We start from the raw sequence: 17,599 nt of genomic DNA, 5'->3' as shown, positions 1-17,599 counted from the left end.
GGCCCCACTTCTCCTCCAACCTCATCCCCTCTCCTCCACCGCCAACCGCCGGCCCCACTTCTCCTCCAGCCTCATCCCCTCTCCTCCACCGCCAACCGTTGGCCCCACTCCTCCTCCGACCCCATCCCCTCCCTCTCCCCCCTCCTCCGACGACCTATAGGTGAGTTCTAATACTCTAAATTTTTCATCCTAAATCCTTAGGAGTTTAGTTTTTTTTATATTTTATTAGTAAATCGAACTGCGAACAAGATTGTAGGCGTCAAAAATTGCCCACGGATTTCCGCACGCGGCTCGAGACAGAGAGAAGACAATGAACGTCACTATCCGGGTCACAGAAGCTTAATTGATGTCGATAAACGCATGAAGCAACAGAACTACAGAATAACGAAGATACGAACTGATCGGGAGCTACGCTTCGCTTACGAAAGACGAAGCGCTCCTCGTGTCTCATCTACTCCACATGTGATTCAACCATGGGAGCTTGTAGATCTCCTCGTTGTCTTTCCTTCACACTTTGAATCGGGCAATTCCGAGTTCGGACGACGAAGATACGACGAAAATGGACGAGACGCACAAAACAATGCCCCTAACCTTAGCGGAGACACCGCGAGTGTCTCGGACTTAGCCGAGACACCCAAGGTGTCTCGGCCAAGGCCGAGACACCGCGGGTGTTCGCAGACCCAAAAACGTTGTTTTGAGCCGTTTTTCGACCGTTAACCGCTTGGATTTGTTCCAACTGATCTAATATTATCCTAGAACGTGATAAAGTGATTATAACTGAGGATAAGAGTGAATTAACCATTCTTATCTGAAAACGGAGGTCCCGAAGCCTATAAATACAGCCCTAGGGCCTTCATTTACAGAGATATGGAATTCTCGAGCTTTGGCGAAGCCCTGTCGGTTAGGAGACTAAAGGAGCACGAATTTTCAGAGAGGAGAAGGAGATCTCGGCGACTCATTCAGCATAAAGAGGAATAGATCGAGAGATCTGCATCCAGTTCATCTGCTTCCCTCGAAATCGTACCTAGCTGCGATTCTCGAAAAGAGTGGGTATCTTGCTTTGTCGAGATATTCACTTAAGTTTAATTCTTGTCTCCTTTGCGAGGCAACGAAACCGTTCTTTTGATCTGATCGCTCGATGGTCCAAGGATTAACCCCGACACAGGCAAAGATCCCACGCAAGTCGAAGGCCGATAAACGATCTCTGCGTGTGTTCTCAGGAAATCTTTCTGTTTCTTTTCATTGTAAGGAAAGTCTTATAAAAAGACTTGATTTTTCTTTTATTTTGAATCTTTGTAACGCTTGAAGTTGTAATGGATTCAAAAGTAATGAAACCGATTTCCGATGCGAACACGCTAGCAACCACAGTGGGAGCCAATAGCCTTAGCTGTCGTGCCGCAGCCGACGATCAAGATCCCCGTGGCTGAAGAGGGCGAAGGGAGCCAATAGCCTTAGCTGTCGTGCCGCAGCCGACGATCAAGATCCCCGTGGCTGAAGAGGTCGAATACGAGTTCGACCAATAGAAGTTCGAGGAGTACGTCTCCTCCTCCTCCTCCAGATCCACCTCTCCTTGCAAATGCAAGAAGGTATCTTTCTCCCGAAAGATCCGCTGGTCTTCAGATTTGAAGACCCAAGAAGGCGATCTCCCCGCTACCGCTGTAGCAATAGCACCTCGCGATGATCCGCCGACGTTCGATGAAGCCAAAGCCGCAAATACGGACACTGACTCCATTAAGGAGTTGACTGCTAAAGGCGCGCCAACTTTATCGAAGAGAACTCGTCAGAGGCACCATCAACGTCTCGCTCACCAATTTGCTAAGGCTTTAGAGCAAGTGGATGGGCTCCGCTACCAAGAGGATCTGAAGTCCAGGAGACGCCAAGTGGCTAAACCATCGCCACAGCAAGCTTCGGGATTCTTCTCCAAATCACCTACTAACGAATGGATTCGTGTCAAACGGAACCGTCCACTCTGCAGGAGCGCATTCAGAAGCGCCGCACACTTCTTACGCACGCTCGGATCCTTGTGAAGCACAAGTAATGCAGAAAGAAAAGGCAGTTAAGAAATCGCCCAAGTATAAATGGGTTTGGATGCCAAAGGTCAAATCAGTGCCTAAGGCAAAAGTAGAGGAAGTTACTATTCAGCCTTCGTTAACTTCAGATCCCGTTCCTCCTGCTCCCGCACCTCCGACGAAGCCCTACGACAACGTGGATCTCTCCAAATTCAGAATTTCATTGAAGGATCACCTGGGTCCTCTACATGAAGATCGAGACAAAACTCCTGTCAAAGAACGCTTAGGACCGGTGAACAAATCCCGAGCGACTCTTTAGGCTGAGGGTCGTACATGACCTCTCAACAAGACTATTCCTATATCGCCCGCTTGGGGGTGCGTATAGAAGGCCAGGAGCCCGTTAGGGTTTCACCATCACAAAGGTGTGATTCCAAATGTGTGACTCCTGCAAACGCCAACAAGGTAACAAATCCTTAGAAGGAAACGTGTTTGTCAGACGACGACGTTATACCTGAGAAGTCGTGCCAACACACGATAGATTGCTCCGGTCGTCACGCCGATGAGTTGTACTATCAAGCTCGGGGTACGAATAGATCTCGAAAGAGAGATATCCGGGGGACGAACTTTCACTGTCCGTGCATCAAAATTATCCAGGCAGTATTATTAGAATGTAGCTGCCCCAAGACCGTTCCCTAGAGGGTCTCCGTATTCCAAAGGCTTTCCCTTGAAGCGTTGAAACCATGGTTGACAGGCGGTAAGTCAAGGCGTTTCTATAAAAGAAAGTCAACCGGTCAAGATAACGAATTCCCTGAAATCACTATCAACATGGTTGACAGAGGAAAGTCTGCGATTGCTTCAAACAGCTCTAATCCTGACTTTTCTTCGGGAAGAAAAGTCAATTTAGGAATAGCCCAACGAATGTCTTGGCTCCAGCTAGAAGCCATCAAACATAGGGTTGACCCAAGGATGCACAAATGACTGTTTTCAGAGGATAAACTTTCAGATACTTGCTCCGCAATTGTCTCCGACGACACAATGTCTAGCGTGGGACAAGCTCGGGAAGTGTTTATGATCAACACCGAGAAAATGGCCAAAATCATCGAGGATGCTTTGGCTAAGCAAAAAAGAGAACTTCAAGTTCGAATTAAAAATGACTATGATGCGGATGAAGGAAGAGCATGGCCAACAGATTCGGGCTTTGTCCAATCAACTTGGTGAATCCAGCCGTCATAATATTGCTAACCAAACAGGTAGCGATTCAGACGTGAATGAACACCTCAATGCTGATAATCCTCCCATTGATCAAAACGCTGAGGGTGACCCTACTGAAGACAACAATGCTAGGGGTGGTCCCACCGAAGATGGCAATACCGGTGGTGGTCGCGTTGTTCCTCTCAGAAACCGTCCAAAGCATGATACAGATGAGGGCGAAAAGATGAAAGATATCGAGAGTAAAATCAACGCTCTGATGTCTGCTCGAGAGGTGAAGAAGACCAGTATTCTATGTCCTTACCCGAGAGAGTGGGAGTCGATCCCGTACCCGACGAAGTTTAACCTGATCAACTTCACGTCGTTCGACGGGAAGAGCTCGCCCACTCAACATCTGATCTACTTTAAGTCCCACTTGGGCATGATTTCTGGCAATGAAGCCTTGATGGTTCAGTCATTCGTGGGCACCCTTTGCGGGGCTGCCTTCGATTGGTACCGTCGTCTCAAGCCTGGAAGCGTAAACAGCTGGGATGATATGGAAAGCTTATTTCTCGGAAATTTCTTTGATGATGACACCGAGGTATCAGTCAGGACGCTCTTTGAGGAGAAACAGGAAGACAAAGAGACGGTCGACGACTTCGTCAAGCGCTTCCGAAATAAGGTGATGAATTGCCAAGATCCAGTCACAGAGGACTTCATCCTCCAAACCTGTCATAACAATCTGTCCATTGATATCTTGGAAGTTATGGGAGTAGCACCATCCAAGACTTGGAGAGAGTTGAAGGCGCGCGGAGAGCAGACCAAATGCTTCCTCAAAAGGAAGAAAGCCGAGAGAATCCAACCAACGGCTAACCCTCCAAATCAAACTTCGCCTCTCGTGGAAAGGGGAAGGCACCTGCACCAACTGTTAATGTTAATCAGACATTATAGCAGCAACCCGGGAGACAGCAAAAGACTTCGGATCCAAGACTTTAAAAAGAGTACTCATTCAAGGACGAAGACGTTCCGACCATTTTTGAATCCCTCTTCGAAAATAACAAGATCAAGCTGCCACCTATCACAAATCAGGAGGAAGCTAATAATACTTTGGATCCAAAGTACTGTGCGTACCATAGGAGGATCCTTCATCCCATCAAGACTTGTTTTGCCCTCAAGAATAGCATCCAAATCTTGGTTGAAGCTGGCGTCATAATGCTAAATTAATCCGAATCAAGACTCCGAAGAGTATACGAGTATAAATTGCTTCTCAATCCTCCATAAGGTGTATGAGGTAAAACTGCTCCCTGCATACTCCAATAGGTATATGAGTCTAAACTTTTTTTTACCATTGATGAAAAGTTCCTGGAGAATCTTATATTCTTAAGGATAACCCGAACATGTGATTGAGGACAATGTGTTCCTCATTGGACCTAGTTTTGCAAAGAAAGATGGGGGTGGATAATTCATGTAATGAGAAGTTCCCGGAAGAATGTTACCTGTAATATTATTAGGGATAACCCGACCATTACAAACAAAGTGATAAACACTAAACTCCCGCTGTTAAAGTCATGTCCTGACATAGCACTGGAAATTTTAATTTGAACGGTCTATTGTGATTGTCAAATCCCCTTCGTGTCAAGATCTTGTCATTTGACATCGAAAACCCCAACTAAGTGATTCGTACAAGTCAACACTCCTACTGTGATTTATACTTTCACTTCCACTTGGTCAAACCTTTAAACAGTTAGGACTATAACCAAAATCCCCTCTTGATTCTTTCCATGAACGAGAGGTCCACAAATTGAACGATCAAACCTTTAAACAGTTAGGATCGCTCAACCCCCCCTCCCCATTTGGTCAAACCTTCCTACAATTAGGGCCAAAGCCAAAATCTCCTCTCGATTCCTTCCATGAACGAAAGGTACACTTTCAAATCGAGTGATCAAACCTTCCTACAGTTAGGGTCACCTCAAACTCCCGCTTGGTCAAACCTTCCTACAGTTAGGGTCAAAACCACAATTCACTCTCGATAAACAAGAAATTCACCTTTAGTTCGGTAATCAAACCTTCTGACAGTTAGGATTATCCAAATATTTTTGATTCTCAGAGTGGAGATCCCACTCTTAGTTTTACTCTTCAGATTCTCGAAGTGGAGATCCCACTTTGAGTTTCCTTTATAACTGGAGATAGAATATAAAATTCTTCCTCTTCAGTATCGGGTTCATCTTTGCCCCAAGAGAAGACACTACTTTTATCCTCCTAAAATCCACGCCTTACACGCACGGGGAATTTTATCGTGAATCCTAAGTAGGGATAAGTCAGCGCCTAATACGCGTTGCCGGTTTAGTCTTTCACCGATTGAAGAATACACCAGAATCCAAGTCTGGGAACTTTTATCCTGAAGTCTAAGTAGGGATAAGTCAGCGCCTAACACGCTTTGTCGGGTAGTCTATTTCCATGAGAAAGACGAATTCTACGTATTCAATATCATAGTACTAAGAGAGTTAGCTCTCTTAGCACAATGTCACATGCGGAACGGACTTAAATAATCCGTATGCAAGCTCGATTCAAACGGTAATCAATAAAGACAAGCCAAATCCGTTAAAGGCTGAGGATTTGCCAAAAATCCTAAGTCTACGTCTAATACACGTTACCGTTTAGTCTTTTCACGGGAGAAAGACGAAGTCTACGTATTTAATATCGTAGAACTAAAAGAGTTAACTCTTTTAGCATAACGTTTCGTGCGGAACAGATTTGAACAATCTGCATGCTAGCTCGACTTAAACGGTAGTCGGTAAAGGCTAATCAAACCCGTTGATGGCTGAGAATTTGCCAAAAATTCTATAAATATGATAGTCATTGATGCACCAGCTCCATTAATTGGTCTTGTGACTCGAGCATCCAACAAACTTCAGGATAAGATTCATACCTGCAGACGAAACAACTTTAATAGTTGGTCTTGCAGCCCGACATTTAGGACTGTCACGCTTTAATGCCTTAAGAGCCTAAACTGTGTAGACTCCAGTCAACGTCGGTCAATGTGTTCTGATGAGAGTTAGCCTCAAGTCAACTCTGGTTAACGGGTTGCAATGATAGTCAACACGTAGCTCCAGATCAACCCCGGTTAACGCGTTGCAATGAAAGTTAACGCCAATCAACACGTTGTAATGAGAGTTAACACATAGCCCTGAGTCAATGCCGGTCAGCGCATACCCTTAGGTCAACTCCGGTCAACGCGTTACAATGATAATCCACGTGTAGCCTTTGATCAACACCGATCAACATGCTACGATAAAAGTCAACACCGGTCAACGTGTTGCAATGATAGCCAACACGTAGCCTCCGGTCACCGCATGGCAATGACGGTCAACGCGTAGCCTCCGATCAACTCCAAAGTTCAGATATGAATTTTTGATTAAGATAGTCAGTTCAAAGTCAACTCAATGACACGAGCTAAAACCAACTTATCTATTTCGATTTGAGACTTCGATAACGGCCAGACGATAAACGCAGCGTCAGGAAAATTTTAGCTATTCGTCAAAATATTGAATAGACTGAAAATCGAAGAAGTTAAGAATCGAAGCCAACTACAGGTCCTTTCTCACCGACTGAAGATTGGACCGATCACATCTAAAGTATTCCAGGCTCTTTTATAAAAGAAACGAGATTGAAACATTTTAGAGGGGGTATCTGTAGGCGTCAAAAATTACTCACAGATTCCCGCACGCGGCTCGAGACAGAGAGAAGATGATGAACGTCACTATCTGGGTCACAGAAACTTAATTGATGTCGATAAACGTATGAAGCAACGGAACTACAGAATAACGAAGATACGAACTGATCGGGAGCTACGCTTCGCTTACGAAAGACGAAGCGCCTCTCATGTCCCATCTACTCCACATGTGATTCAACCATGGGAGCTTAGATCTCCTTGTTGGCTTTCCTTCATACTTTGAATCGCGCAATTCCGACTTCGAATGACGAAGATACGGTGAAAACGGACGGGACGCACAAAACAATAGCCCGGGCCTTAGCGGAGACACCGTGAGTGTCTCGGCCAAGCCCGAGACACCCCAAGTGTCTCGGCCAAGGCTGAGACACTCATGGTGTCTCGGCCATCTCGGCTGTGGCCGAGACACCACGGGTATCCGCAGACCTAAAAACGCTATTTTGAACCGTTTTTTGACCGTTAACCACCTGGATTTGTTCCAACTGATCTAATGTTATCCTAGAATGTGATATAGTGGTTATAACTGAGGATAAGAGTGAATCGACCATTCTTATCCAAAAACAGAGGTCCCGAAGCCTATAAATACAGCCCTAGGGCTTCATTTATAAAGATCTAGAATTCTCGAGCTTTAGCGAAGCCCTGTCGGTTAGGATACTGAAGGAGCACGAATTTTAAGAGAGGAGAAGGAGATCTCAGTGACTCATTCAGCATAAAGAGGAATAGCTCGAGAGATCTACATCCGATTCATCCCCTTCCCTCGAAATCGTACCTAGCTGCGATTCTCGAGAAGAGTGGGTATCTCTCTTTGCCGAGATATTCACTTAAGTTTCTTATCTCCTTTGTGATGCAACGAAACCGTTCTTTTGATCTGATCGCTCGGTGGTCCATGGATTAACCCCGGCACATGCAAAGATCCCGCGTAAGCAGAAAACCGATAAACGATCTCTACATGTGTTCTCAGGAAATCTTTTTGTTTCTTTTCATTGTAAGGAAAGTTTTATAAAAAGACTTAATTTTTCTTTTATTTTGAATCATTATAATGCTTGAAGTTGTAATGGATTCGAAAGCAATGAAACCGATTTCCGATGCGAACAGAGATTGATCTCAAAAGGAATTATTTCTAGGGTTCAAAATTCATGAAGTCCTATTTATAAGGACAAGACCTCTAGGAGGTCATCAGGGATGCTGAAACTACAGCACCTGGGGAAGCTAACGAAGCACTAAAAAAGTGAATCATCAAAGCTGGCAAAGCTATATATGTGCTGAAGACAGCAGTAAAAGAAGATCTCGTAGACTATATGCAAGATGCTAGAACTCCGAAGGAGTCATGGGATACGCTTGCGATACTCTTCTCGAAAAAGAAAGATGCTCGACTTCAACTCCTAGAGAATCAATTGATGACCTTGCAGCAAAAGGATCTGACAATCAGTCAGTACTTTAATCAAGTAAAATCATTTTGTTCAGATATTGCTCAACTAGATCCAGATTCTAAAGTATTCGATGTAAGAATGAGGAGAATAATCATCCATGGTTTGAGATTGGAATATCATGGACTCGTTGCTGCTACACACTGGTGGCTAACTCAACCAACATTATTAGAGTTGGAGAGTTTGCTTGCTACACAGGAAACCCTAGCCAAACAAATGGCCGGCGTTTTAATAAAAAGCAAAAATGAAGCACTCATCAGCAGCAAGGAGAGAAGCAAACCAAGAGGCGTGAGGAAAGAGGAGTATGTAAAGGCTGGCTCAAGAAGGCAGCCAGGACGGCCATACACTAACAGAACACAACAGCGTGAGGAGCAAGGTGATCGTCGAGCAAGGAGACCTGATAGTAGCTGCTACAACTGTGGGAAGAAAGGACACTTTGCCAGAAACTGTGGCTATAAGAGAAGACATGCAGAGGGGAATGCTGCAACATCACGCAGATGTCAAGATCATAAAGAAGAATGGGATGCCCAGGCATCCCTAACCATTATTAAAGATGTACCAGTCGATGAAGACGAGGTTGTTTGTATGACACTAACCTCATTTGTAGAAGAATATGAGTCCGCATTTGCAGCGGTTTCAGATCGGGAAGAAATCAGTTATAATAAAGATTAGATCGTCGATTCTGGCTGTTCCAACCATATAACGGGAGATAAGGGGAAGCTTATTAACATGAAGGAGTATAAAAGCTACCGAGAAGTTGTGATAGTAAATAATTCAAGATTACTTATCACACACATCGAAAAGACTGCATTTACGCTACACTACAACCCGAATCAGATACAACTACAAGATATATACCATGTATGAAAAAGAACCTTCTATCTGTTTTCCAATTAACAACTTCTAAAAACTATATAGTATTTGGGCCACAAGATATAAAAGTCTATCGAAGCTTGAAGCCACCAGTAGAACCTATCATGGAGAGATGGAAGGTAGAATCTGTCTATATGATGTCGGCGGAATCAGCATACATAGATAAAGCTAGAAAGAATGAGACGACTGATTTGTGACATGCTCGGCTTGGCCATATGATCTATCACAAGGTCAAGATTATAATAAAAAAGTTAATGTTGAAGGGTCTTTCACACTTGGAGATTCGAGGAGAGATCATATGCGGAGGTTGTCAGTATGGTAAGACGCATCAATTACCATACCAGGAGTCACAATTTAGAGCAAAGGAATCTTCAGAGCTCGTGCACTCAAATGTATTCGGGCGAGTGAAGCAGGAATTGATAAGTGGCATGAGGTACATGATCACCTTTATCGATGATTACTCGAGATATATTTAGGTTTATTTCCTAAAGGAAAAATCTGAAACACTTTCTAAATTCAAGCAATTCCGAGAAGAAGTCAAAAGAGAAGTCGGCAAGAAAATTCATTGTCCACACATAGACAACGATGGAGAGTACACATCGAATGAGTTATATGACTATCTAAAGCAGCATAAGATTCGACGACAGCTAGCATGCCCAAATACTCCGCAGCAAAATGGTGTAGCCGAAAGAAAGAATCGTCATCTCGCCGGAATTTTCAAAAGCATGCTTCATGCTAAGAACGTGCTAAGATATTTTTGAGCTTAGTGTATGAAGACTGTGGTGCATGTGATCAATCAACTATCAAAATTAGAGTTCATATCATTATTTCAGAAGTTGTGGAATATCAACCCAACCGTAGCCATTTCAAAGTTTTCGATTGCGTATGTTACATCTATGTGCCTAATCAACTTCGCAGTAAGTTCGACAAAAAGGCTGTAAGGTGTATTTTTGTAGGGTATAACAGTGAAAGAAAAGGATGGAGATGTTGTAATCCCACAACCGGATGATGCTATACATCAAGGAATGTTGTATTTAACGAAGCCTCATCTTAGTGGGCTTCACAAGAAGTTGCGCTACCAGTTTCTAAAGATCTGGAGGATCAGCTATAAGAGAAGTTGGGGGAGCATTAACCAGAGAAGACAGAATCAAGCTCTTCAACATCCTCAAAGGATAATAATCCATAAAAAAACTGGTGTTTATCAGACGACACAAGAAGTGCACCTGAGCCAGATAGAGGACATTGAAGAAGAATCAGTTGAACAACTTCGAAGATCAACGAGACCCAGAAAACCGAATCCTGAGTATACTAATGCTACCATTATGGAAGATGTGAATGATCCATCTAGCTTCGAGGAAGCATACGAAATTGCTGAATGAGGATGAGCAATGGAGGAAGATATTCAAGCTCTACAGTAGAATCAAACTTGGGAGTTGGTGTCAAAGTTCAAATATGTCAAACCTATCTCCTACAAATGGGTTTACAAAGTCAAGTCTTGAGCGGATGGGTCGATTAAGATATATAAAGCACACTTGGTGTCCCGAGGATTCTCTCAACAGTATAGACTGGATTATGACGAGACATTTAGTCCAGTTGCCAAGATAACAACAGTTCGAGTTCTTCTAGCTCTAGAGCCAGCAAGAGTTGGAAGATTTGGCAAATGTACGTGAAGAACACATTTCTACACGATGAGATGGATTGAGAGATTTACATGGAACAACCTATCGGATTTGAGAGCAAGGAAAAGGAAAGATATATTTGCAAACTAAAGAAAGCTCTCTACGGATTGGTGAGTTCTTAATTCAAAGTGGATACTTTCTTTCTCCTGCAGATTCTAATTTATTTGTCAAACAAGCTGACAATAGAGTAGCAATCGTGTTGGTCTATGTGGATGACTTAATCTTAACTGGAGATGATGAAACAAAAATTCAGAGAACGAGGACAAATCTCTCTGTCAGGCTTCATATGAAGGAGCTTGGGGAGCTCAAGCATTTTTCTCAGATTGGAGGTCGGGCGAAGGAAGGATGGACTATTCCTTTGTCAAGAAAAATACGCGAAGGACATGCTGCTCGAGTACGGGATGTTCAACTGCAATTCAATCTCAACGCCGATGGAGACAAACCTGAGACTGTGTGCACATGAAGGAAAAGATTTGGAAGATCCAACTATATATCGACAACTAGTTGGAAGCTTGATCTATCTAACGATGATAATACCAGATATTTTATTTGCGGTTAGTCTCATGAGCCGTTACATGCAGAAGTCAAAAAAACCTCACTTAGAAGAAATCCGAAGGACCCTATGGTACATTAAGGGTACAATTAACTATGGTCTCATGTATAAGAAAGTAAAAGAATGTGAGGTCTATGGTTAATGTGATGTTATGTTGGAGATCATGATACTTGAAGGTCTACTACCGGATATTTATTTAGTCTTAGTTCAGCGGCTATATCTTGGTGTAGCAAAAGACAGTCAACGGTGTCATCGTCAACTACAGAGACAGAGTACAGATCAGCAGCGATGGCAGCTTAGGAAAGCACGTGGCTTTTTCAGCTAATGAGAGATCTACATTAGTCTACAGACTACTTAGTAGCTTTACATTCCGATGATTAGTCTGCAATACGATTGACAGATAATCCAGTTTTTCATGCTGATATATTCACCAAAGCACTGAGTACTTCAAAGTTTGCAAAATTTCAAAATCAGCTTAGACTCGTGGATAGAGAAGTCGCTGCTGAGGGGGAGTGTTAAAATTCAGCAGCTTCACATCTACCACCACCTACCTAGTTACAGTAACACCTACTCTTAATAGTAATCACCTAATCCTAATAGTATTTATCTACCCTAAACTAATGTTATAAATAACCCCCAAGTGTTTGTTTGAAATCATCCCAGTAGCATAAAGAGAGAGAGAGTATTTATATTTGAGAATATAGTGTGTTTGTGACACTAAAGAAATAATAACAAAATATTTTTTTGGTGTCCACCACTCCTCTCAACTCTACAAAATCCCCAACCCAAAATACATAAATAAAATTTTATTTATAGAACACTAGTGGCATCAATATTTTGGAAATAAACTCAATAATCCTACTTGCTCTCATTATCCCATCGCTTTGATCCTTGTCCTGTTACTGCAAATATCATTAAATAGTAGTAGTAATAATAATAATAACAATAAAAGATAAATTTAGCGGAATAAAGTATTTTATTCTAGATAAAAGAGGGTGGCCAAGGATGTTGAACTGCGATATTGTTTTTATTCCCACTCGCAATAACGATGCTGACGTCTACTGTGGCGTCAGCAGAGATAATGGATTTTGGATCATGTCCCATCATGGAATATCTGATTTTTTTAAAAAAAAATTAATGTTTTTTATTTTTTATGTTTATTTTTTATTATTCTCTGGGTCACTGAAGTGAAGGGGATATTTTCTGTCAGACAAATAAAGTCAAAGTATACTGTCAGAAGAATACTGCTTATACCGAGGAGGACCAGAAATTTTAGTTTCAATTTGTTTGAGATGCAAATAGATTTAAATAATTTTAAAAACAATAAACAAGAATTACATGCAACTGATACTTACATCGCAATTACAGTGCCTTTGGTGACACAAAAAAGTTCTTCACTTAGTTTTTTATCTTAGCTGTTGGGGGTTAGCCTTATTGCCTAATGCTAATTTTCATTTTAATAAAACAACAATCTTTTTCTAAGCAAGAAAATAAAACTTTAGGTTCTGCTCTAAAATTTTAAATTAGGTTTTCAACCTAACAATCGGAGAAAGCCGAGTATTATGACGAATAATTTTTTTGGAATGAATAATGCTTTCAAAACTTCAATTTCTTAGTTCCCATGAATGACATTGCTTTTTATTTGCTCCAAAAATTAGTAATAAAAAATAAATAAAATTACACTTTCTGGTTAGGCTTCTAACCTAACAAAGATATTTTGAGTTGTTACAAGCCCAAGAATGTTTCCAAAAAGGGAGTTTGAAAACCTTGCGTACTGATTTTTGGGTGAAACAGACAACATGTTCTTTTCATTGACATATTCCGTTTATAAACATGCACAATTGTGTACTAAAATGAAAAGAGAAGGAACAAAGAGACCAATATTTACCGTGAAAAGTACTGTTAACGAAAATCTGAAATCAACAATGAAGCCAAGCAGCAAATATTTCTTCTCTAAGGCTGCGTTTGGGAACTTTGATTTGGATTTGGAAAGTTGATTTAAAATCAAGGGATTTCAAATTTAGGATTTAAAATCCATGATTTATGAAATCTTTTGTTTGGATATCTTTATTAAATGAAAGGATTTGAAATCTTTGATTTCAAAATCTAGTGTTTGAAAGGATTTGAAATCTTTGATTTCAAAATCTAGTGTTTGGGTACTTTATTATACATGAATTTGAATTTAAAATTGATAAAAATTTATTCTCTTAACCCATCTTGTTTACATCAAATACAACGGAGATGTGTAAAATAGTAACCAAAAAACACAAATTTAGGTAATTTTAGCGATGATTGCTACATTAGCTAAGTTTTCAAATTCATTGCCCACCATAACTTGCAAGAGTTTCAACAAAATAAAAATAAAGAAAACTCTACAAACATATCAAGTATCTTACAAAAAAAACATCTAAATAATACATTACCATTGCATATTTCACAGATATCCAGACTGGAAAACACTTGAGGCTTGTTTCATATTTCATACATATTCAAAGTGAGAATAAGTTAATATCAGAGCAAATAAGTAACAATTCCATTATCTTCTCAAATGCAGGTACAACTGACAATTACATAGTCAATTTGATCTTTAATATACCAAGAGAAATGTTAATAAGAAAAATACAAAGAGTTGCAAACTGAATAGCATGTGAGAAGAGAAGTATCCTTGATGTAAAGAAATTACAACTGAGGATTCAGAAGTGCTCGTATGATAAACCCTATCTGCAGCAACAAAAGAGGAATTCATTAGCCATCACGATATGGAGCCCAAAACCTACAAAGAAAATGAGCAGATCAATAATTTTTTTCAATCAAGCTAACAAGCTAACAAATTAAACAAAAATGTCGGATAAGTGAGACTGAATAAGATAAGCATAAATGCATATGGAGACTTATGAGAGTACTGGTTAGGAAAATCAATACACTAGATGATACACAACCTAATAACAAACATGAGAACTAAATTTGCGCACACTTTACAACTCAGCCTAACATCATACATGAGACTTAGTCACTCAAATTTGTCTAACATCATACATGAACCAAAGGAAGAGCACAAATAATTACTTCCAGTCCAGAATTAGCACCTAGAGAAAAAACACAGGTAATATAAAAAAGAAAAAGATTAAGAAAACAAAAAAGGAAGCATGTACTTCGGATCTCAGAACTCAACACATTCAAACATACGTTCAGATACTTGAATTAAACAGTCACAACTATTCAGATCCTTGATTTTTACAAGGAACGGTCGAAACAAAGACCATAGTCTATGAAATACAGAACATGTAAAATAAAAAAAAAATCAGACAAGAAATGACCCAAAGTGAAGAACAAAAATGAGAATGCATGTTCTTTCCAACAAATTGAAAGAAAAAAGAATACAGAGCTGAAAGAAAAAAAAAGAATACAGAGCTAAAAGAACAACCTACTCTACATTAGCCCGTAAGCTACACTAGTTATACAGCATTTTACCAGGTGCGAGTATAACACACAATGAATATGAGACTCCTGGATGCAAAATGGCACCCAAGCACTGTATCAACCACCCACTAACCTCTCGAGATCAAAACCTAGTTACCTTACTAGCAAAGAAAATGAGCACATCAATAATTTTTAAGGCTACATGAAGCCTATTCATCAATGTGGGGGTGGTTATGAGTCAAGGGGAGAAGAAAATTTAGATGCAGTGACAGCTATACCTAATACATATCACAACCACAACCACAAAAAGCACTAGTGTTCCTGAATGACAAGTATACCTAATATCAAACATGGAAAATAACAATAACTGAACAAATGCAATTCAATAAAGAATTCAAGACGTATAGGATTACCAATGACCAGAACCTTCCAAAAATCAAATATGTAATTGTAGGAAGGTAGTGATACCGGGTTTGAGTTGGCTCCCCACAGTTTGTTGTGCACTTGTCTTCATTATAAGCTCCACGATAGTTGCAACTTCTGGGACATCCAGTTTTAGGGGCTACCAATGACCAGAACCTTCCAATGCCATGACCATTTACCCAAGCCTGGCCCTTTCCCATGCTCCCCAGATCAAGAGCGACGGTATCATTGCCTTCAGGGGCATCGAAAGAAGTCTGCATTTGAAATATCCAAAGATCACTAAGAAGGTCGACTTATAATTTCAATACACTAATCAATGTTACTAAAATCTTAGACAGTACAATAGTGCAGAAAAAGTAATGTGTTCATACTCTGGTACTAGCATAACTTTCAATAATTGTTTAACCATAAACATCCAACCGTGTAGTAAATATAATCCAGAGTACATGAGTGAACTTCTAATACAATAGCTGTTAAAATCTTGCTCAGGTTGTAAATGTTAACAGCATGCAGCAATACATCGTAACAAGCTGCGAAATTACGAACATATATGAGAGGTTCCAAAAAATACAAGCTATGTTTTATTCATCAATGCGTGTACGGAAAGCTGAAAAAAAAACCTTCATGTCTTTGTCCATTTTCAGAGAAAACAAAGTTATAACATGTTACCGGGAATTGGTTCCTGCAATTGCCCAAGATTGTCGCCATCTCTTCTATTCATTGTGTGTGGTATTTATGATTGTAGTCATCTCGTCTAGAGACGCTACAAACTGTGAAGCCCAATATTAGCTTAATATCATCAGAAGGCGGCACTCTTTTAATAGGAAAAAACAACAACAATACCTTGAGAAGGAACATTGTGTCAGATTTGGATAATGATCAGCAACGAGTTTATCTATGTTTTAAGTGACCTGAAATAGATGTGTGGCTTAATGCTGGGCGTAGCTCTGGATTATAAAAATGAGTTGTTTTGATCATGAGCTCACAACATAAGCTCACAACACCCAAATTCACACTTTCAAGTGGCAAATCTCTCCCAAAAATAATCACCTTTTAACTGTCAAAATATGTACAAACATGTCACTGTGGCAGATGCCTTGAACATATAACAAATCTGGTGATTAAAAAAGTAATTTTGAAACGTTTATTCAGCGCTGACCTCTCTTCTTCTTCTTCTTCCCTAATTTATGTTTTGTCTTTGTTATGTTTCTCATCAGGTAGCATCACTAAATGTTCCTTCTTGTTTCCTTTTTATTTTGTGTATTTCTTGGCATACCTTGTTGATTTTGAGCTACCTAACATGGTTCTACCGAACACGCAGAGACACATGCACAGTTTGTCTCATAAATAAAATGGATTCTTAAAGAAAACATAAGAACTATTTACATGTTAATTGATTCCAAGGAAACTAATCACTTGATGAAAGCAGACTCATTGCATTCATTAAGGTAGAAGTTATCAAAAACATTGATTATCGGCAGGTGGAACTCTCAACCGCCAAGGATCCTTACAAATCATTCGTTAGAGACAGGTGAGCGCTGTCGTGAGAAATGAACAAAGGAATGCCATATCAGAGTACGTAGAATGCCCGTAGCTAATTAGTCAGGAGTTGCTAAATCCTAATCTCTTAATTTTTGTATCATAACCTCTTGATTGTACTCCTTCCAAATTTCCAATATAAGCTAATCGAGATATAAATAAAAGCGAACGACTCCAGAGTCAATATACTTGAAAGAATCGAAAATTCACACTTTCAAGTGGCAAAAAAAATGAAGCGAGAGGCACCTTACCAGTTCGAAGGATCGGGTCGGGATTTGATAAATGACAGGGGGTGGGGTGGAATTTGAAATCCCTTGTTTTGGGCTTCCAAATTCCTTTTTGTTAAATCAATTGATTCAAAATCTTGGTCTAAATCAGAACCCAAACTAGAGATTTGGATTTAAAATACCCTGAATTTTAAATCCAAGCCCAAATCCAAGTTCCCAAACGCAGCCTAAGGCAATTCTTCAAACAGATTACAACAGATGTTTGATTAGTTTCCGATAAACTAGTTACGAGAGGTAACATTTGTGTTGTGTATAAATACCAGAGGTCAACTTGTAAAAAGAAATCCTCATACAAAAGATCTTCAAAATTGTGTTTTCTTTTACAGAGTACAACTGCACAAACTGAATGTTACAACACATCATAAAATACAACACATATCTGAAAACTCGTGAAGATGGATTAAACACTTGGCAATGCAAAAGCAAATGCGAAAGGAGCTTACGAAGCGCGATTAATTCCCCAATAAACTA

General features: G+C 40.3%; 1 protein-coding gene across 5 annotated transcripts; it reads right to left on the bottom strand.

Moving 5' to 3' along the window:
- LOC109823011 (beta-galactosidase 9-like) lies at positions 13,971-17,113 on the bottom strand. 5 transcript variants are annotated; one of them, XR_002242375.1, is made up of 3 exons: positions 17,088-17,113; positions 15,348-15,556; positions 13,971-14,232 (listed from the first exon to the last, which is right to left on the bottom strand). XR_002242375.1 is itself a non-coding variant. In XM_020389328.1 (3 exons), exons 1-3 carry the CDS (start codon positions 16,008-16,010, stop codon positions 14,139-14,141), a joined length of 345 nt encoding a protein of 114 aa, XP_020244917.1. In that variant the 5' UTR covers positions 16,011-16,025; the 3' UTR covers positions 13,971-14,138. The 5 variants fall into 5 exon arrangements, 3 of the variants coding, with proteins under 3 accessions (XP_020244917.1, XP_020244918.1, XP_020244920.1); XR_002242374.1 differs by having other exon boundaries at positions 17,093-17,104; XM_020389328.1 differs by lacking the exon at positions 17,088-17,113 and adding an exon at positions 15,972-16,025 and having other exon boundaries at positions 13,971-14,180; positions 15,293-15,556.

The sequence above is a fragment of the Asparagus officinalis genome, chromosome 8, assembly GCF_001876935.1.
Source record: "Asparagus officinalis chromosome 8, Aspof.V1, whole genome shotgun sequence".
NCBI classification, from domain to species: domain Eukaryota; kingdom Viridiplantae; phylum Streptophyta; class Magnoliopsida; order Asparagales; family Asparagaceae; genus Asparagus; species Asparagus officinalis.
This window is presented reverse-complemented; position numbering and strand designations above follow the sequence as displayed.